At 40.6% G+C, this 21,190-nt stretch overlaps 1 protein-coding gene across 9 annotated transcripts in view; it reads left to right on the top strand.

Moving 5' to 3' along the window:
- Positions 1-20,052, top strand: part of STN1 (STN1 subunit of CST complex) — a 41,556-nt gene extending 21,504 nt beyond the window's left edge. For 7 of the 9 annotated variants that reach the window (XM_083845096.1, XM_083845098.1, XM_083845102.1 and 4 more), the window contains 7 exons: positions 3,016-3,087; positions 4,694-4,855; positions 6,009-6,120; positions 6,878-7,037; positions 14,099-14,221; positions 14,824-14,896; positions 19,002-20,052. In XM_083845096.1, the coding sequence (XP_083701222.1) occupies positions 3,016-3,087; positions 4,694-4,855; positions 6,009-6,120; positions 6,878-7,037; positions 14,099-14,221; positions 14,824-14,896; positions 19,002-19,159 (860 nt within the window). In that variant the 3' untranslated portion in view covers positions 19,160-20,052. The other 2 variants (XM_083845103.1, XM_083845104.1) reach the window with 2 other exon arrangements.
- The last annotated feature ends 1,138 nt before the right edge of the window (positions 20,053-21,190 follow it).

Below are 21,190 nucleotides of genomic sequence, written 5' to 3'. Positions count from 1 at the left end.
TCGGGGGCAGAAAATGGAGAAATAGAAATTAAAAAGAAGCTGCAGAGCAGTGGAATTCAGGCCTGAGTGTCAGATCAGCCAACCTTTAAGTGCAGCTCTCAGTGAGCCTGCCTTCCTGCTGTCCTTCCACATCTACCCCTGCTCTTTGTTCCAGCAGTTCCTGGTTTGAACTTTCAGGCTACCTGCAAGGGGGCCTCTCCCCAGCCTGTCCTTGCTTTCAGGCAGGTTTACTCCACCAACATAAAATTGTAACTTCTTAGACAGTTTCCTGCTTGTGACTTGGGGCATCTCAGTTCAGCTGGTGTCACAGAGCAGGTGTTGCATCGGTCGGAGTGCTGCGCGCTGCTCAGCATTTGCTCGCTTTCCATCTGCTTAAAAGTGACTTACAAAGCAACTGCCCCTTTGTAGTTTTGCTCCGATAGAGATCTGAAATGTCTTGGTATCACTGCCACCATCTCCCCTCCCTTGTTTCCTATCCGTTTAATTCAGAATATATATACCTCTTATAGGTATTGGGTCCTCTCTGTGCTGCAAAACCAAACAGCCAGCAGTGGTGGCAAAATAATAATTCTAAGAGAGTGAATTAGCTTTCTTTCCTGACAATAAATATATAAATAATTATATGCTGTGTAAAACCGTTTTTTGACGTATTGATTTTTTTTATTGTTATTTTATAATCAGTTAGGGAAAGGGTATCTAATTGAAGCCTAAACCAAGGCTCATATTTTTAGTTAGTGCACCTTTCTGACTTTTTTTCCTTTCCTTTTTTAATAAAACCAAACAATATCACATGTGATTTTCATTATACTTCAGGACCATTCTGAAAGGTTTACCGCTTGCCTTAAAAGCAAACAAAAAAATCTCACTGGGATCTCAGCAGGCTCACGTAGGCCCTACAAGAAACACACGCTTTTTGTTGTAAAGAAATAAAAGCAAACACAGTTCCTAATATTCCAGGTGACTTTGAGAAGACTGCTTCTCAAATAGTTAATGTGTAAGTGTCAAGATGGGTACGATAACTAATGTAAGAGTCAAAAAAAAAAAAAAAATTTAAACCCAAGGGCATGAGGAAGGGAAGCAGGGAGCACAGGAACTTTTCAAAAGCTTGTAGACCCCCCGAGTGCATTATTTAAAGTAGATTAACATTTTCCCATCTAATTAGAATACAATTGCAGTAGTTCACATTCATCTGTGGTTCAGGAGTTGTCTTTTTTGCTCAAAGCTTTTATTTGTGAACTGGGAAAACTTGGTTTCAGTGCCTGGCTCTGCTAGCAGCGTTCTCTTTGTGGTCAAGACTAGGTCAATCCCTTTAGGACTCTGTGTTTGACTGTTACATTGAGGAGGAGGAGTCTGGCCTCCTAATCCTTCAGTCTTGTTTGTTCCTAAGCTTCTTAGGAAGCGTATCTGTTGCAGCTGGTCTCTAGCTGGAACATCTAGATGCTGCAGTCCTGTAACAGTGAGATGTCATCTGCCCTCTTATTGCCATCACTGGCTTGCATCAAGGGCTTGGCATGGTGTTTGGGGGCACTTCCTCCCACTAAAGTAGTTGGTTTATATCTTTACCAAGGACAGGAAATCCTACCAGCTAGATTGTTATCTCTACTGGTGCAGAATTAAAGCCGATGAAATGGCTCCAGACACAGGAGCTCAAAAGGGGGATAAGCAATAAAACAACCGTAATTTTAGTGATGGAATTTGGGATTGCTTGAATCTTATAAATGCTGTGTGTTTGCTATTAGGAATGTGCCTGTTCCAGGCGAGGTCAGCAAACCCACTGGGAAACAGGAAGACAAGACAATGACTTGAAATCGGACCCCCAAATAGGGAGATTGTTTCAAAACATATGAGACAATGCAGAGGCATTTTGCTTTGATGCTGTGGTTCCCAGAGGAAACGACCACAGGTACCAATCAGTACCTTCCTGGTAAACAGTAATGATGCTTTTGTAGTCATGGACCTGGTTTGGGGATCAGAAGAAAATGGTGGATTCTAATTTGTGAAGAGTGGAAGCTCAGTGTTGGAGATGGTTGCAGTCAAGGAGCAAGGTGCTCGGAGCATTAGCTGGACTGGAAATGGGATCCTTGCCATGGCTTGACAGGCACCCAGTGCCACCTTATTTAGGGGGTGGTTATTGAACACGCTGCCTACATATATATAGTCTTTTGATTCTTCTAATTTTTTAATTTTAATCTTATTTATTTATGTATTTATTTATTTTTCTGCTGTCTTTAACAACATAACGCCTAGGGCAGAAATCACAGTTTATTTTGCCTAGCAAAACAGGAAAAGCTCTATAGCTACCTTGCTCAGGAGGTGTTAGGCTTTTTCTGAAAGGAAGTGGCTCGCATGCCGCTAGTGGTACATTAAGTTGGGAATCCCTGGCCTAGGGCAGAACCACAAGCACATCCTCTGTCCTCCCTGGCTAGAGGAGCTGCCTTTCTGCTCTGTGGATCATCTTCCTATACAGGAAAGGCCAGCAGACTTTGTGCACGATATTAATTAGTGTGAGAACTGCAGCTGGAGGGAGGATGCTCTTAGTCTATTGACATTACTGTACCCCCCAAGCCTGAAGTGCTGTTTTCTCATTGCTGCAGTAAAGTTTCTGTGCTTTGTGCCTGGTTTCCTACTTCAATTTGTTCAGCTTTCAGGACTGATCTGTTTTCTGACTTCGTCAATTAAATCAGAAACCTCTTGTACCCAGTATATGTAGTGAATCATCATAATTTAAAATAAAGCTTTATTTTATTTTTTTGAGGAGATGCCTGTTATTTTGCTGATCATGGACATAGGCATAGTATCTGGTGCTGAGCTACAGCCACAAAAAAGTCTGGCGATTATTTCAAAGGCAACAGTAGGAGTTGAGCACCCACTTTCCCTTTTAAACTGGTTGGAATGAGATAGTCTAGATAGTTATGTCCTTGCATATCCATGTATTTTCATTTCTTGGAACCTGCTTTCTACTACCTGCTTTTTTGCTCCCTGTAATTCTTGCATTTTTTTATTTTTTTTTTACAGTGGATGATAGTACTGGAGTTATAAATTGTGTCTGTTGGAAGAATCCCATGGTAGCAGAAAGATCTTTATCAGGTATTTTATCAAATAAATAATACCTCTTTTGTGTGTACTTTTTTTTTTCCGTTTTCTTGTATCTTAAGTAATTTAGTAAATGATCAAAATTGCAGAAGAGCAAATTGAACTTACTGTTAAAATTATTATTATTATTTTATACCACCACATCCTACAGCCTGGGCCATTTTGGGAGCTTCATGTTAGTTTTTTTTTGCTGTTGCCAACAGTGATGTAAACATAAACACTACGTTATGATCTGTCATGCCTTCTCCTTTTGAGTAATACGTTTCAATTCCGTGCTGTGAAATTTTTTAGAGAATCCTCTTCTTATGGTTTTCAAAGCAGCTTGGTCTATGTTCCTCACCCTTGTGATACAGTAGTTTCAGGATCCCCCTTCTTTTCTTTTGTTCAAATTCATATTCTCCTCCTGTTCATGCGTTATGATATTAATGACATCAAAATTAGCTTTAAACACAGTGGGAGCAATACCATTGGTCTTTTTATGATTTGAACAGTTCTAAATGTGCAAAAAAATGTATTTTTGAAGTGAAGTTAATCTTGCATTCATAACAGAAGAACTCGGTAGTGTCTAGCTTTCTGTTTGCCTTTTTTCCAATACTTCTCGTAGATCAAATTACGAGATAATTTCTACTTTGGATGTTCTTGAAAGCCCCTGTAGTAGATTGGAGCTGATAAAACCCTGCTGAAATAAATGTTGCTATACATTTACATATATACTACATAAAATGGGGAGGGAAAAGCTTGATATCAGAGTTAAAAACTGTTTATATCTTTGGAACAAGCCTGTTTATACACACACAATTCATACTAGCTTACATTTAACAATAATATGATAAGTGGTATGAAAGGTTCTTATGGCACTGGAATTTAGGAGACATTTCTCACTTTTAGAGGATTTTTCCAGAAAAGTAACGGGGACTCCACAGTCAAATGAGTTTTTTGAGAGGAACTTAAATTCATGAAAGAAATTGCATGAAATACTGGTTAACACAGAGTGAGGACCCAGCGTGCTTGTTTCAGCCTTGTGTTCTTATTTTACTTGTACATCAATACTGACTCAATGAACACTATTTTATTGATGGAAATAATTTGTATCTGCTAAAGAAAACAGCTCCCAAAGCCACAGGAAATTTTCTTCGAGCCTTTTGTAATCATGATCAAGGCTTCTTGGATCATTAGTCAGGTTTTCAGTTAGGAAAAAATTACCCTCCTGCAAAGGTGTGTTACGTAAACATGAAGTTCTGTCAAGTTGCATTCATCTCAGCATGGACATCAAATTGCATCACATGAGTCCTTTGGCCTCACCTCGGATGAATCATACTTCTTTTACATAAAAAGTTCAGCTGACCTTTTTTTCCTCCCCTCTCCCTTTCAGTATGTCAAAATCACTCTTGCCAGTTTCAAGTTAATATTTCAATTAACAACCTATCTGTGACATATTCAATGATAAATCAGGATCTCTTTCAAAGAGAGATATATATCCAAATATCCAAAAATGTTGCTGGCCAGAACACGTGATGCCTGGGATCTTGCCCCTTTTTAGCAATATAGCTGCTGTGATGCTGATGTATTCAGTGCCTGATCTGCTCGCTTTTTCTTACAGGCTGTCCAAGCACACTCAGCAATCTTAAAGTGCTTGAACAGATGAAGAAACTCCAGGAAACGGTGAGCCAGAAAACCAAGCTGGCGATTGGGGATGTTGTCAGGGTCAGAGGTTACATCCGAACCTACCGGCAACAAAGAGAAATTCAGGCTTCGTGTTTTTGTGAGTGTTACGGATCTGTGACGTATGTAACTTGGTTGTCTGTATTTAGAAATCATAAGCTGTGTGTAATTCATTGAATAATTTTCACTTTATTTTCTGGTATCTCATTTTTCTAAAGACATTTTCATCTGTATGCCTTTATTTTAATTTTAGCAGTGTAAGGTTAGAAAATTCGCTACTTAATGTGTGGGATCAGACTGCCCATAAATGAGGCATTCCTAGAAAATCTATAAAGATGACCATAATGCATACAAGAAAGTTGTCCAGATATTATGATCGGGTATCTGTGATACTGAATTGCTCTTCATTTTTATTTGTGTTGAAGTAGAACAACCAAGACCCATAGGAAAGGAATTGATGATCTTCTGTGTCACGCTTCATCAAGAGTGTTTTCTGCTTTGAAGAAACAATTGTTTGTTGCAGCCCATATAATCCATTCCACAGGCAGATAGCAATTTATTGTCACATTTTTACATTAAAGCTCAAGTTTTTCTAAACGATCTGGCTCTGCAGAATGGCTGAGAAGCATTCCTCATTGTCACTCTGGCACATATCCGACAGCTGTTTGGACAGTAGTCCATTATTTGTATCCCAGGAGCTTCCAGTTGCATAACATCTATTCTCCTCAGTGCCTGTGCTATTGTGTAACTGGAGAAGCCTGTCTTTTAAAAGCCTTGTGTAGCTCAGATAGAAAGTTTTTAGGTTTTTTAACTGTAGCTAGAATCTGAGAGGGAAGTCAACCCTCCTTTCCAAACAGAAGTTTTATGAATATATAACCCATTCAAGGGTTGGTACCAATACCATTGTTTCATTAAAGGAGAGCCACACAGTTCAAATGGCCTCTAAATTGCTTTCAGATTGGCACAAACAAAACTCCTTACCATATGCTAACTTTGTTTAATGTGTAAAGACTGCTGAAAGGTAAAATATGTCACAAATTCCCGTTTAATAAGTTTTCAGATAAAAGCGTAGTCTGCAATACACCGTGGTCATTTACCAGCTTGTAAACTGTAAAAGCAGGAGTGACTTTTGTGGTTTTGTTTTCATAACAAACAAAATTTGCCGATTTAATACTGGTATGTGAAACTCCATTGTGCTGCCTCAGGTATGTTTGTTTAAAAGACGAGTCTGTGTGTTCTTTTTTCCGCTCCAGATAAAGTGGATGATCCTGTGTGTGATGTTCAGATTTCAAGAATGTTGGAGCTCCCTTGTCTCTATAGAGAAGTTTACGATAAAGCTTTCCAAAGCCCAGGGGAGGGACAGAGGTAAATGTGATATCCAGACCGGTCTAAAGGCAAAGCACGGGATTTCATTATTGCTTATTTGTTATTTAACTGTGGAGAAAGATGGAACAGGGCCCCATTGTGATTTAGACTCTGCGCAAGCATTTATTAGCGGTCTTCTTTTCTGCTAAATAATTGATGATCCATACAGATGAGATACTTGTTCATAATCTGAGAAAAGAAGTATAAAGCTGAACTAAAATGAATACTAGGAAGGTAGTAAAATACTGTGCATGGACGTCTTGCATCTCTTAAAGAGAGTGAGTCTGGAGCAAGATTTGCAGGCGAGATCAACAAATTAAATGGGTGAGCAACCTTGGCTGATTTTGTTTTACATATAAGGATAAAGAGCTCATCAATCAAAATGTTCCTGAATCTGCTGCCCTTGTCTGCAAATCATGATTGTATAACCTCAAACTAATTCAAACACGTTACTGTATTCAGTTTAAGGGTAGCTGGATACTTATTGGCAGGCCTGATGCATGTAGTGTGCTTTTAGAGACCGCAGATCTTAAAATGCCAACACTGTTACAATAAATGATTGAAGAGGAACAGCTAAATGTTCAATGCGTTTTAAAATGGTCTGTTTTAAGTAAGGGTTTAGATTCAAATTCTTTAAGGACGATAACATACCTCCTGACCTTTGAAAACCGGTCTACCAGGCTAACATTAGGCAATTGATCTAAAAATATCAGTAGTGTATTTCTTGCCTTGTAACCTGTTCTCTGTATCCTTGTAGTGGCCCAGAGGGTGTGGATTTCTCAATTTATATTCTGCATGAGAAAGTGAAAGACTTCCTAATAGAAAACAAAATTCAGACCTTTTACCAACAGGAGCTGGAAATGATTGATACTCTGGTGTCCCTGGCTGGTGGGCCACTCTCTGGTCCCAGCTGTCAGGTGAGTGACTGTAACTGTTTCAAGTTTTTGGTAGGGAAAATAATGCTATGAATTCTAAACAGTCAGATAAGAGACTGATGCATTCAGAGGATTCAAAAACTGTAAGTGCTTTTTCCTCATCGTTAGCTTTATGCATGAATTATTTACACGGCTTGAGACACCTTGTCACTTGGGATATTTGAAGCTGGACTGAAGAAAGCCACAAGAAAATTCTGTTGTATTAGGGCTGAGTAACCTTACAGCATGCAATGTGCACTGACTTACCTAGATCTGTGAAAAATGTCACTGATCTCTTTAAGGCCCTCGAGCTGTTTGGTTCAGATGTTTGAGATTCTGAATTTGCTCAGGAGAAAGGAGGTCAATTTTTTGCCTTATTTCTCGTTTGAAGTACAATATATTAGTATAGATGTGGCTTTCAATAGGAGATTATAATGAGTGAATGAAAAATGCTCTATTAAACACTTCTGTTCTTGGACATCCCTAGTTGTGAAAGGTCATGACTGAAAGGGTCAGAAGGTGATATTTAGATGAAATCAGTTTACATGTAACTGCATGTAACCAAACTGTTAAGAATCTTCCCAGTGAGATAGTATGCTCTTGACCTACTACAAGAGGATAGAAAAAAAAAACCATTTTGTAAAATGGTTTTACATTACTTTGTTATTTGGATAAATTACAAGCCAGATTCTCAACAGGTGTGAAGTGATAAACTTCTGCAAAATTAAGAGTTACGGATTTTAGCAAGTTACCAACAGCAACTGAGACATGAATCCAGAGCATTATGACAAACTTGTTTACTTTTTGGTTTTTCGTAAAGGAATAAATTAATGGTGGTCATTTTCGGTGCCTGATCCAGACATGTACTGTTAGAAGTGCTACATTATATTAGTAGATAATATTAATTTACTACTTTATAAAAAAGTCCCTTGTGAATGAGGCCAAATAATAATAAAAAGTAGCTTGATTCTTGTTTGCCTGAGTGAACTGCTTCTGATAAATGCTTCTTGTTTTACTTTTATTAAAGGAATTTTTGTTGTTTGCTTTAAAATGATCATAGACATAAGGAAGGACAAGAACTACTCTGATTTGTAACTGAAAAGTTTGATACTAGAAAATCCAACGTGGAACAGGGTATTTTTCTAAACCAGCTGGAAGAATACTAAAAGCCCTCAGACACTTTACATAAGAGGAAGTAGTGGTCATTGTGACTAATACTGGAAATGTCCATCTCTGAAGTTTCAGCATTTATAGAAAGATTAAGATGAATGACTTGCAAAGCCATTTAAAGAAGGAACTGGTGCAGAGCAAACATAAAGGCACCTCCATCCCTCCTCCCCTGCTCCCCACAGCATCAGCACTGCTAGTAGTCATGAGGAACTATCTTAATTAGTAGCTGTTGCTCCTGACCCTGATGCAAGGGTGTGAGTATATGTCCCAGGAATCTGGGCACACAGATGCTTATTTAGAAATTGCAGTTCCCTCCATTGCCCTATGGTATTAATTCCTTGCAAAGAGGATTATATCTCTTTGCATAAGAAAGAACATTCAGTTGTCAAGTGACCTGAATGCCTTGACAGTGCTCCCAGTAGCGCTCTGGAAATGTATTTTGTTGTTCGTCTGCCCTGTCCCTTGAAGACGTCACTTCCCATAAGTGGCGAAGGGTCAAGTACCCAGTTTGATCCACGAAAATATATAATAGATCTGATTTCTCTACTTCTTCCTTTCTTTTTCCTTGTGTAGTCTTCTGTTTTGCATCTCCCTCAAACCAAAAGGATGAAAGGTGCTGCTAGTGTAGAATGATTTTATATCATGCCTATATACCAAGGCATGAGATAGATGAGTGGACCAAACTGTAAGCCTTAAGCCACAGTACAATACACGCACTTGCTCACTTCTTGCACTTTTTCTGGCTGTGACGGGATATTTTGATTTATAATTGGTCTTTTAAATTTTCTCCTGTTTCCAGTGTTGTAGCACAGTTGCTGTTTAAACTCTTTCATTGACTTTCTCTCCCTTTCTCTGTGCTCTTAGGAGATGTGGTGCACTCCCTTCATCTCTTTCCCATCTTTTAAAGTATTTGCGCAGTGTTTATCAACATGGGAGGGTATCTTCTCATGGAAAATTTCCTCCAGGGTGGTGGTGAGCTGCTATGGAATCACTGGCAGTGGAGTGGAACAGGGGGGTGAAGATGGAAGGAGGTAGCTGAGGTAGGCAGCATCTCTCTGTTCCTTTTCAGGATTACTGTATCTAAACCCTGTCCATGTCCCACACGTGTTCTGAAAGATCTAGTTCCAGTCCTAATGGTTCCCCAGCATTTGGTCCTCCGGAAGAATAAATTTCCCTCTAGCAGGTGCATATGGCAGAACTTAAATCATGTCCTCTGCTCAAACTAGTTAACTTTTAATTTTGTAGTTACAGAGGTAAGAGAACTCGATGTTTTTAAAAATAATTACAAATTAACAAATCTGTTTGATTTTTAAAACTAGTAAAGCTTTATTTCACATAACCAGTGTCCCCTCTATTCCTAATTGGTAGCCTTTTCCTTAAAATAAATGTCTTTTGAGTCTGAAGGGGTGGCTACCACAGGGAAAACTACAAGCAAGAAGAAAGGAAAAGTCGTCTTGTGATTAGAGAACCGAAAGAGTGTACTTACTGGACTTAGACAATTAATGGTTTGGGTTTTTTTTGTTGTTTGTTTAGAGAAAAAAAAATGATAATGTGAACTTGATCCATCCAGTTTCTGAACTGGAATAAGTTTGACTTGCAACCAGTCGGTCTTGATCAGCCCTTTTTGTGTACTACTTCCATGCCTAGGCTATAGTGTGTGCTATTTTCCTATCATTCTAGTTGGTGCGTGTCACTAGCTTGGACTTAGTAATGCTTTCCAAACTCTACTGTTTGTACTTCACTTGATTTGAATATTATCTCAAGGTCAGCAGTGACAAGTAGAAAAAGCAGGGAGTTTTACAGTGTTATACTTACCCCGGCCATGTACATTGTACTGTAGCTATAACACAGTGCTTTGCATTATACATTCCTGATGTTATTTTCTTGTCTTCCTGCCTCTTCAGGAAGCTTCACTGCTACTTTAAATATGTATATTGCAGTGCTTATTATAGGAGTCCAGGACTGACACATCCAGAATCGCTATTACTAAAATTATCACCTGTCTAAACCAAGGCTTAACTGTTGCGTGAGAAATTGCAAAGGGCAATTTCCATGAGTAGTATCACGTGTGTGGTTATACCAGGAAACTTTAACACCGTCAGGGTGTGTTGTGATTTGTAATGAGCCAAAGGTTACATACTTTCAGTGTTCAAACTAATTCCTGTACCACTTCATTCTTTGACCTATTATTGATTGTACAGGGAGTTTATTTTGCTTTAAAGACCTGAGAATAATTGGTTGCACAGCACCAGCCCACTGAACTATGTGAGGCTCACCAGCTGGAATACGTTGGTTAAAATATTGCCTTAATTCTGGAGACATGTATTCTGTTGGCTTTGCTAGGGTCCATGGCTGGACTTGGGAGGGGGGTAATGATAAATCATTATTCAATAGCCGCTTCTCCAAGCGGAGTGTGGGGGGGTGCGCTTTGCAAAAGTGATGAATGATTTTAGGGTGGTCCTGTGTTTGGATGTCCAGCTTCATTTATTTAAAAAGGATCTGATTTGAGCGGGACAGGGAGAACCCCTGCTGTCAGCACTTCAGGGAACCTGAAACTTAAGGCATGCTTGAAGGGAGACACTTTGAAAAATGACTTATGAATGTTGCGAGAGGGAAATTGAAAATCCAGATTCAAATCTCACTAGTGCTTTGGATCAGCATTTAAACTACCTAATACCTGCAAATGCTTTGAATTTCTTGGATAATAAGCTTTGTAAAAGTAAAGTGATGGTTAATAAGCTGTGATTTGAAAGAAACTGTTAACAGCTACAAACACATCTTTGTAACTGCTGAAATGCAAGCATTTCTCCATCTCCTCCTGAAATAAAAGCAGGAATGTGAAATCAGGTAGGATTTTATAGTCCCAAATTTCTTCTGTCTGTGTTCAGCCTTCCCTAGATCTCTGCTAAGTAGGCAAAATCGCAAGCTTCGGTGTACGTTGGCTCTCAGGGGATTGTGCAAGTCCAGAAGAAAAGAGGGTCTGGTTTGGCATAAAAGAAAGGTGAGGTATTAGGGAGACAGGCTATTGACTTTTGGATTTGCAGGATGAGAAATTGGAGATGTTTTGGGTGGACCAAAAGAACAGATCAAATAACTTTAGGTGGTGGTCACAAAGAACTTGTCAAATTGTTGATTTACTCAGAAAGCTAGAGAGGCAGAAGCATGTTCTAGAGCATGCTAGAAAACAAAAACACAAAAACTTTTCCCATTATTTCAGGATAATATTAAAGTCTCTGGATAGGGCAAGAGCCCTCATCTGTTTTTCGGAGGTAATTCTCCCATAGAGCCCATTCCTTCAGACTCTGCAGCACATATGAGAGGGTGCTGATATGTGGCAGCTTCTTCCTTATTTTCTCACTCCTAAGTCTGCCTCTCTGCCTTCTCTCTGTCAATCTCTTGACTTACTTTCTTAGTGATTCTGTTTCAGTATCCATCCAGGCAGAGCTGTGTGTCAGTTCACATGGAGTCTGTTTTTAATTACCTCCTTTTTCTGACAGGATCTCAGTGTTAAGCCAAACTGAATAATTATCCTGCTTCTTTGGAGATATTTTTATCTTTTTTTCCCCTCGCCAAATGTTTGCTTTCACATTAAAAATTGATCAGAGTCTTGAGGTGGTTGCTTTGCTAGCAGTTTCTTTAGATTCTTGAGGATTTATTCCTGCATTTGTTAGAGGCAAAGCCTCTTCGTTTTAGGTACAGCTATGAGAATGTGCTTTTCACAGAATGGTTGAGGTTGGAAGGGGCCTCTGGAGATGACCTAGTGCAGTTCCCCTGCCAGGCAGCATCACCTAGAGCACGTTGCACAGGATGGCATCCAGGCGGGTTTTGAATATCTCCAGAGTAGGAGACTCCACAGGCAACCTGTTCCAGTGCCACCCTCACAGCAAACAAGTGTTTTTTCCATATTCAGCTGGAAATTCTGCATTTCAGTTTGTGCCCGTTGCCTCTTGTCCTGGAGAAAAAAATAAAAATAAAAAAGTAAGAGAAAGTATTCGCTCTTCACTTACAAAGCAAACAAAATCCCTTTCTTCTATATTTTGTTTGTTTCTTCAGTTCATAAGAAGCAGCACTATGAAGAGAAGTATGATAGAGGTATTAATGGTGTGACTGGAGTGGTGTCCAGATGGAAGGTCAGGTTTGTAGTTAAAAGTAGTGTCTGTTGTTACACTGATCCAGCTGTGGTGGGCAGGGGGACAAGCAAACATTCACACAGTAAAGTCCTTCTGTAACAGGAGAAAACTTGAAGCCAAATAAAGATGAAGAATAATAGCTATTCTTCTGTGGTAATTGTCTTGGACTATAAGGTAATTATTTTTGACTAACGATTTGAGAGGAAAAAGATTGCTGTTGTTGGACAGAAAGAAAGAGTGAGAGAGAGAGAGCTGTGATTATGGCCTGCTGAAACACTGAGGGGAGGGGCATGGAGAAAATTGTGGAGTGTGATAATGCCAATATCTCTGTTGGATCTCCTAAACCATTCCTGGTTAGGCCTGTCAATTCCCAGCCTTAGAGCCAGTCCAAGTTGGACTTGAGCCTTAGAAATGGATGGAAGTAATGTTTTGTGAAGGGACGTTCTTCCATTACTAACGTGGTCTCTGTCACCACGTGTCCATGTGAATTCACGCTGGTGCACGATGGTTGCTTGTTTCGCTCCCAGCATTTTTGTGAGTTCCCCTGGCGAATGAAGTAGGCTACACGAAGTGTGATACTTCTGCTCAGGACAGGATGGGAGCGTTTATGGAGACAGTTGAAGAAATGGCTTGGCAAATCTTGCTTTGGTTGCTCTGGTGTGGTCTGGTTCCTTTCATCACATGTTTGCTTGTGGGAAGCAGCTTAGCTCTGTTCTCAAAGGAAACCACAGGGAGCACAGCGTGTTCCCAACAGATGTGGAAACAACAATTGGGGAATTGAAGCAGCCTTTGTAGATAAATGGAAGGTTGAAACAGTGGGACAGATAAAGATGGGAAAGAATGTAATGGTCTTGCCCTTATCTGCCCATACGTTCTCCTCTCCACAGCTGATTCTTTATTTCCTTCCACTTCCCCAGCTGTCATTCCACTGTCTTAGCTCTGCTCTATTTCCAAACAAAACCTGCTTTTCCCTGATTTCCCCCCCCCATTTTTTACTTCCTACTCTGCTAGCAGTGTCCTGAACCCTTCACACAAGACTTATTTCCCACCTGCCTTCTAACCTTCATCCTTTGTTTCCTTATCTCGTATATCTGTCTTAATTTCTTGCGTGCTCTTTCTCCTTACATTTCATTAGGGCTGTGGAGAGACTTTTCAAAGCATGACTAGAATGTTTGTAAAAATTTGGAAGCTAGGGGACAAGAAACAAATATTATTCTTACCAGTTTCCTTCTTTTCTTTGGACCCAGCCTCAGTTTGATATCAGGAGATGGAGATCCAATTCCCAGCACTTGGATTCCTCTTGAATATCACCTTACAAAGCACTGATCTTTCCATCTTCTTCCCATATACCCTTCATTCCCAGAAAACAACATAGGAATACCATCAAAACTGATGAGCTAAACAGTCAAATTCTCTGTAAGCATCACAGGCCTATTCCAAAAGAAGAGGGCTCTCAGTACATAACCAAATAGCTGCGACATGCAAAAAAAGCAGTTAGGAGATTGTACAATTCTGAGGAAACCACAAGCTTCTGGTATTTTTTTTTTTTAAGCCTGAGGTGTTGGTTAGTTCATATGTAACTGATTAAGTTAACAGGTTGGTTCACATGTAACAAATAAGATTTGTGACATACCAAATAAAGAAAAACGTGGAAAAAAATGACGTGAAGTTCTCTTGCTCTTGAAATTGTCTGGAGCTTTTGCCATCAGCTTTAGTTGGGCTGAGATTTCTCACCATCTGCTTTGTACATTTCTTCCCTTCCAGGTGAATTCAAAAACTGACTCCAGCTCCAAAAGGATTCACAGTGTTTTTAAGGAAGCAATAAGGATGCTACAAGAAGAAGGAATGGTTTTCCAGAAACCTAGTAGCTCCAAGGACTTGTACTATGTAAGGAATTGAGCTGTGATTGCAAACATATTCAATGGTATGACTATTTTATAGTTTCAGAGTAGAAATATTTCAGGAAAGCAAGCTGGACCTCCAAATGCTGTCTGTTTATTCCAAAGGCTTATTTACGGCTTTCTTTACTCTTGTTTTTACCTCTCTGTCACCCATTGAGCTATCTTTTTTAACTCAGTGCCAGTCATCAGCACTGCTGCTGTTCTAGGTGCAGTCTGTTTTCAACCTAGGTTGCTTAACTGTATGCTGATGCAACAGCGCACACTGAAGACTGGGACAGGTCTCCACCAGGTTTAGGTTAAAACTCAGTGTTCTGTTGAGTTGGATGCCCTCTTTTGGGTTGGTTCTGGTATCTCATGTTCTTCTCCTAACTCCTGAATGCTGCTAACATTGCTCAAAAAGATAACTGAAGATTTAACATGCATTATTAATCTCGGAGGCAGCATATCTTGCTGACTGTAGTTAGGACAATGTAAGTTTAGAATACATCGTGGCCTTGATGTATGGCCATGATACATCCTTTTTAACATCCATTCCATTTACTGTGAAATAGACTACTATAAATGGCTAATTTCTTCCGTTACCTCCAGGTGACTGACCATGATAAGGAGCTGCTTAAAGTGACCCTCGATGTGGTTAAAGAGGACTGCCGAAAACCCAGGCGTAAGTACCGGTGTGGTCAGGTTTCTGGTGAGCTGTGAGCTGGTGCTGATATGTCGATGACAATCTCTCCTCCTGCTGCTGGACTAGGTACACTTCCTGCCCTTACCCTTGAACTCGAAGCTGAGTTGCTTGTGTAGCTCATCAGTGTAGCTAAAAGCAGAAGTGCAGGAGCAGCTTCCTATGAGCAGAGAGAGAGAGCACGTGTGCCCAGAATGAAGCAACCTCTCAGATCTGAGATGAGCAGCCATTACCTAAGATCAGTATCTTTCGAGTGTACATAGATTTTGGGAGGAACCAAATGCAATGAGGTTAGGTCAGCAACTAATAGCAGTTGCTTTGCACTCCGGGTAGGTAGCAGATCTTGCTAGTTCAGTTTCTACGTGGGAGTTGACACAAAAGCGATAGTACAGAAAAGTGAAATCCTCACCTCCATTAAGCCAACAGTAATGTTTGCTTATGTCAGTAGGATATTCTCTGTAGGTTTTAAGCGAGTGCAGAGTTCGAGTGGCTGTTCTTTACAGGTAGGGATTTCAGACTAACAAAATCCACTTCTTTTCATGTAATATACCTCATCTGGCTTCTGAGTTATGCTGTTCCTGAAGCATGTTGTGTCTTATTGCCGTTGCAATAGCTAGTGCTTGACTTGAGTGGCTGCTAATTACACAGGTACATTGATACAGGGTTTGTCAATTCACTGGGCAGAACATGTTAGCAGGGATCACTTGCTGCTGGAGTGCAGCTATTTGTGGGGTAAAATGTAGTAAAGAATAAATGACTGACTAGAATATAAAGCATATACTCTTAAATTGCTTTTATCCTTATACCATCATAATTACGATAGCGCTTGTAGGACCTGATCTGTGATGGTTATCCTGCAGAGAAAAAAGGGTGAGTGAAGTGGAATGATTTTTGAGTTTCCAACTGGCTATCTTGAGCAATAGCGCAGCTGTTAACATGGTTTATGTGTGGAAATAAAAGTTTGTCTCTCTGGGGGGTTGGTGGGAGTAGCTGTTACAGGGCAAACAGTTGAAGATGAGCTTAGTTGCTGGAGGCTGTTTCAGTGCAACAAATTACAGTATATTTTCTGTTGTCTTTTATCCATTAACAAATACAAACACCTTCTCTGTAAAAGGCAAATCAGTCTTCTGTCCATTTTACAGATCAGCAAGTTCTCTTGGAAACACATTTTTTTTTTTCCTAATTGGGCCACTATAAAAGCCAGAACTTGTATGTATGTAATTGATGCAGGACACCAAGCCTGGTGTGCATTGTCACAGTGGTGATATACCCTCCCCGCTCCACCAGAGGTTAAGTTCTTTCTTCCAGTCAACAGCAGCCAGAAACTGGTAGATAGTCACAGAGAAAACTTTGCAGAGCCTGGAGTCCTCAAAGCTGTTTTTTTTTCATACTGAGCAGGGAAAAAATAGCAATTGCTTTACAGAGCCTCTTGTTCTCCTTGAAACTTCCCATCTGTTTACTTTCCTGTTGTAAAAAGCACAATTTCCAGGTAAGTCTCTCTTCCTCTGATGGTTTTCAGAAGGACCGTTTCAATTTTCTGGTCACTGGTAATAGAAGACTTTGAGAAGGAAAACCAAAAAGCCACCAGAAAGGATACTTTTGAATATTTTATTGTCCCTGAATGATGCAATGGCACAGAGCTCAATGTAACTGTCGGGCCCCCTCTGCTGTCCATGGGCAGGTACAGCCACCCGCTTGGCCTTGATTAGAGAGCAGGCTCCCGGTGAGAAAATAGGAACATGGTAGTACCTCAAAGGCTTTTGCTTGGTTATTGCAAGAAGTTCGTACCCGTTTTCCTTCACGAGCAACATTAATCTTCCATGACAGTAAGACTGTTTTTATGATAAACCAAACTCTTCTATCCAAATCAACTGCTTCTCTGATAGCTTTCAAGGCAGTGCCTCACCCCAATCATTTCTTGTGACACACTCTCAGGCCCAACCCAGCTGCCTGGAACTATTGTACAAACAAAAAAAAACCCTCAGCATGACTAGTCTGAGCTCCACAAACCCTGATCTTTAATATGTCAACGTTGCAATCCTAGTCCTTGGTTCTAATTGTAATCCCGACAGCCTGATCTGAAGTGCCCTTATAAGAGACCACTCTGGGTCTATCTAGAGGCTTAAGACAGCCAGAAATGGGTGACAGGATAGTTTGACTCCAGACTGAACTGCAAAATGGTAGACTTAATCCAGACTTGTTTCTTTTCCTGGTGCATTTGTTCTGGTTTTAGGCTTAGATGAAGCTAATAGTAGAGAGAATAAAGCCAAAACTACCTAAAGTTAAATTCAGTGTGTCCAACTGGACCTCTGTGCCACATGTCCACAATAGGCAAAGAGTAGTTGCTCTCTAACTCTGTCCCCTCTTATATCAGTAGGCAAGGCAGTTTATCACAGCCTGGATTACCTGAGATCATAGACAAAAGCTAAAGCCCATTGTGTCAATGAAAGAAGGACAGCATCACACCACTGCAAAGCGTGTATTGCCTCTAACTTGGGCTGTAGCCTAGGAATGTATCTAGGCTACTTAATTATTGTACACACCTGTGATTACCCCAAAATGCCATTTTCTACCAGCATCTAGAACAAAAGATGTATTGTATTGTTGGGTAATACCTGAGTCACTAATCTAATTCATCAGGGCTTAAGCTAATTTACTGTAGATCAGGGATGGGCACTCTGACCGTCTTATGACAAACCTGTGACTAATCCAAAATGCAGCTACCCACTTTGTTTGCAGCAGCAGTCACTAAGAGCAGGTAGACACCTTGTTCTGTTCTCTGCACTTATCCATCCTAGGGTGGTGAATGTATTTTCTTCTAGCCACAAAGGTCTTTCATCACACCAAGCCACTGACTTCTAAAGAAATATCCTTGCCTGAATTATAGTCTGATAGGAGTTAGGCTGAAGTGTACACCAATACACAGTGCCACATCCTATCTACCTGTGACTTTTCTCAGCAGCTTCTAAGGCAATTCTGGGGCTTAGCTAATTCTAGAGTTAGGGACTTGCTAAAATAAAACCAAAAGCAGTAGCAAAATAGGACAGGGATCTTCTTGGCCCCAGAACTTCACGCAAATTTCTCACTAGCTGTATCAAACTTACCTTATGTCATCTGAGCTGAGGGCTGAGGTGGAGGAAAGTAACTCATGTTAATGTGCTTTATTTATGCTAGTTTTCCATTGTTAGCCATGGAGGAGAACAATCTCTGTTGTTTTGAGAACTTGAGGGAAAGACTGGGATCCTGCAGCACTGATGGTTAGTGAGTTTACAGGGTCTGTGGGGGGAATTGTTGGTAGGGACAGCTGATCTTCAATTAATGGCTCCATCAGGCACACAGTAGCTGCTGCATGCTGTACTGCAGCCATTACGGACATCTGTTTCTGACTTGCTCTCTAGGAAAAGGAATTATTTTTATATTTCTGCTTTCATGTACATTTTCAGGGTTTGTTCCCTTTAAAATGAGATAAAACTTGGTACTGAAATTCTGTGACTTTCTACTCCAGTAATTGTTTGAGGAGTTTCAAGTGTAGGAATGAGATTGCATCGCTATCTGAACAAAAGTTGCACTGTGACAGTTTTTCCACAAGATGACAGTATTGGGCAAGTAGTTACATCTGGCCACAGGCCTGCCTCCTGTTCCAGACGTTTTTAGTGCTGGATACAGGCAAAAGGATTTTCATTTGGTTTCTTCTGTTCACGATGAACTGCAGTTGCAGAAAGTGGATGGCTTGTATAGGTGGACTGTGGAGGTGCCTTAAAGTTGTTATCCTCCTCATCAGGTTGTACCATATGAGCACTGTTTGCAAGACTGATTATCATTCACACTCATGATTAGTGTTACAGCCCTGACACTTCCCAGCGAAGTCAGTGGGAGCGTTTGGTAAGTGGAGAACTGTAGGCACAGACTGGATCTCTTCCCTCTGAATATGAGCGTCTCTGCTTTAGTACTTAAGGCATTCTTCATGTGATAGCTGTTTGTTTTCTTGCGACTAACTTGGATTGTAATGGTTAAAAAGAAGCAGTTAGACTGAGTTCTTTCCTCTGTGCCTGGCTACATTTTCCTTTTTTTTATCTTTTTCCTACAGATGTTGAAAAAGGCTGCCACTTTCTTCATATCCTGAGTTGTGTTCGGCAGAACTACAACCCCAGCCTGGCTGAAGTGGTGATGCACCGTGTCTTGGAACTGCTGGAGAGTAACAGTGATGTTGTCAGCACTATGGAAGGATACTATATGGCATTTTAAAGAGGGAAGATGAGATATGTTTGTTCTGGTCCAATCAGGATAAAGTGAGGAATAAGGAACGGTTGGGACAGAACTCTGACACTGAAAAACTGCTATTACCAAGTATGAGCTAGATGGGGGGGGGGGGAAAAGTGTTCTCCTTCTCCAAGTGCTATTTTTGTCCAGCTCCTGAGAAGTTGTCCAAATATTTGTTTTAATATTCTTGCTGACTTCCTCCTTATTACTAGTGAAAGTTGTATCAAACTGATTCTGGATGTCCTAACACAGCAGGGGAGCTGGAAAAGAAGCTGGACTTTTTCTCTGCATGTCCTTCCCTGATAAACAGTAAGATGTGACATGGCCTTCTCACATCTACGTCTGGTGAGCCCTAAAGAGAAGTCACTGCTAAAGAGCACTGTTTACAGTAATGATCATGTCAGGACTCATCATTCTGGCTTAAAGACTGATGTTGTGATCTTTCCATATGGTAATAGCTGTTCTTTTTATGTATGCTTTATAATAGCTAGAGAAAGCACGTGAAAGAAAACAATCAAAAGGTTTGCCTGTTCTTCCTGGCAGTGTTGGTGCACCCACGTATGTATATGTATATTCCTGAATGTGCACGGATATGCTACTCCTAAAGCAGTCCCCACCTTCCTCTGAGAAGTAATATTCAGGAATGAGGTCCAGCACCCCTTTCCCATCCTGCAGCCTTCTCCACTGCTTGTAAAGCGTGTCTGGATTCCACTGGCTACCGCGTGCACTACTGATGCGTGTTATTGTGGATTCTGTTCAGCCAAGAAGTCTCAAAATCAGCCACTGTTTTGCTGTTTATTTTTAAATTGCTTTCTACATCACAAATGATAAACCATAAATCAGGTGCTTTGGAAAAGAAAATATGAAAACCAGCAAGACTCGCTGTGACCTTCTTGCTTCCAGTTGCCTTTTGCGTCTTCTTCCTTGTCACCTTCAGGAAAAATACTATCCATATCCATGCTTGCAGCAGAACACAAGACATTAATGAAATAAGATCAGCCTGGAGAAGGTTACCATGCAAGGCATTTGACCTAGAATAATCAAAACTCTGGTATGCGCCACAGTTTTCAAAGCCTGGAGCTGTTCAGTATCTGCTTGGAGGGCTTGCTGCAGCAGGGGCTTGTCTAAGTACTCTGTTTAATTAATGGTGTGGAGGTGATACCTTCAATTTCAAAAGAGTAAAAAGGAAAAATGTATCCTTCCTCGCTGCTCTGCACCTTCCCTGTAACAGCTGAACTAGCAGACTCCCAGGAGGCAGATGTGGTGGTAAAGCCCTATAAGGATTGACATAGCAGGGAAAAATAAACCACATGCATGAGGAAAGCCAGTGAGTAGCCCCATGTGTGCCAAGTCTCTGGTTTGCTGTTATATTATATGCCTCGTTCCAAGCCGTAGCTGCAGTGAGATATAGGCTAAGAGAAAAGCATGATGAAATATTTGGCATTTGCATTGAGAGGCCCGTGGAAAACTCCAGCCTTAAAGAGATGGTGCGTTTGTCCATAGTGGAAAACCATGCGTGAGTCATTATTTCACTGTAATTTCCCTACTTGCTCTAGAGCTTAATAGCTGGCTTCCCTGCAGGCTGCCTCTATTTCTAGCATTACCGCTGTGTTAAGAGTTAGGTAACTGCTAGGCCAATCTTGGTACGGGCTTGAACAGGTGCCAAAAAGATGTACCTGTGCAGAAGGAAATAGAGGAGAAAGGGATTAAGGAAGAAGTGTGGAAGACTTTCATTTTCTGTGGATATCTCTGGAAAGCAGGGAGGGAAGTCCAAATACTGAGTGTAACTGGTACTGAGGGGAACTGCAAGTTTAATTGATGCCTACAAAAAGGCCTGCTTGGTCATATTGTCAAGGGGGAGCTGAGCTTTTCAGATTCCTGCTTCCTTATACTGATCAGTTGGAAGTGATGCTTCAAAACAAAGGCTGATAACAGGAGAAGTAGGTTGGGATATTAGTTCCCAGCTTAAGGTTCAGACTCATTTCAGGAGTTAACCATATGTTACCGCTTGATTGT

This window comes from Anser anser (genome assembly GCF_964211835.1).
Source record: "Anser anser genome assembly, chromosome: 7".
Lineage (NCBI taxonomy): Eukaryota > Metazoa > Chordata > Aves > Anseriformes > Anatidae > Anser > Anser anser.
This window is presented reverse-complemented; position numbering and strand designations above follow the sequence as displayed.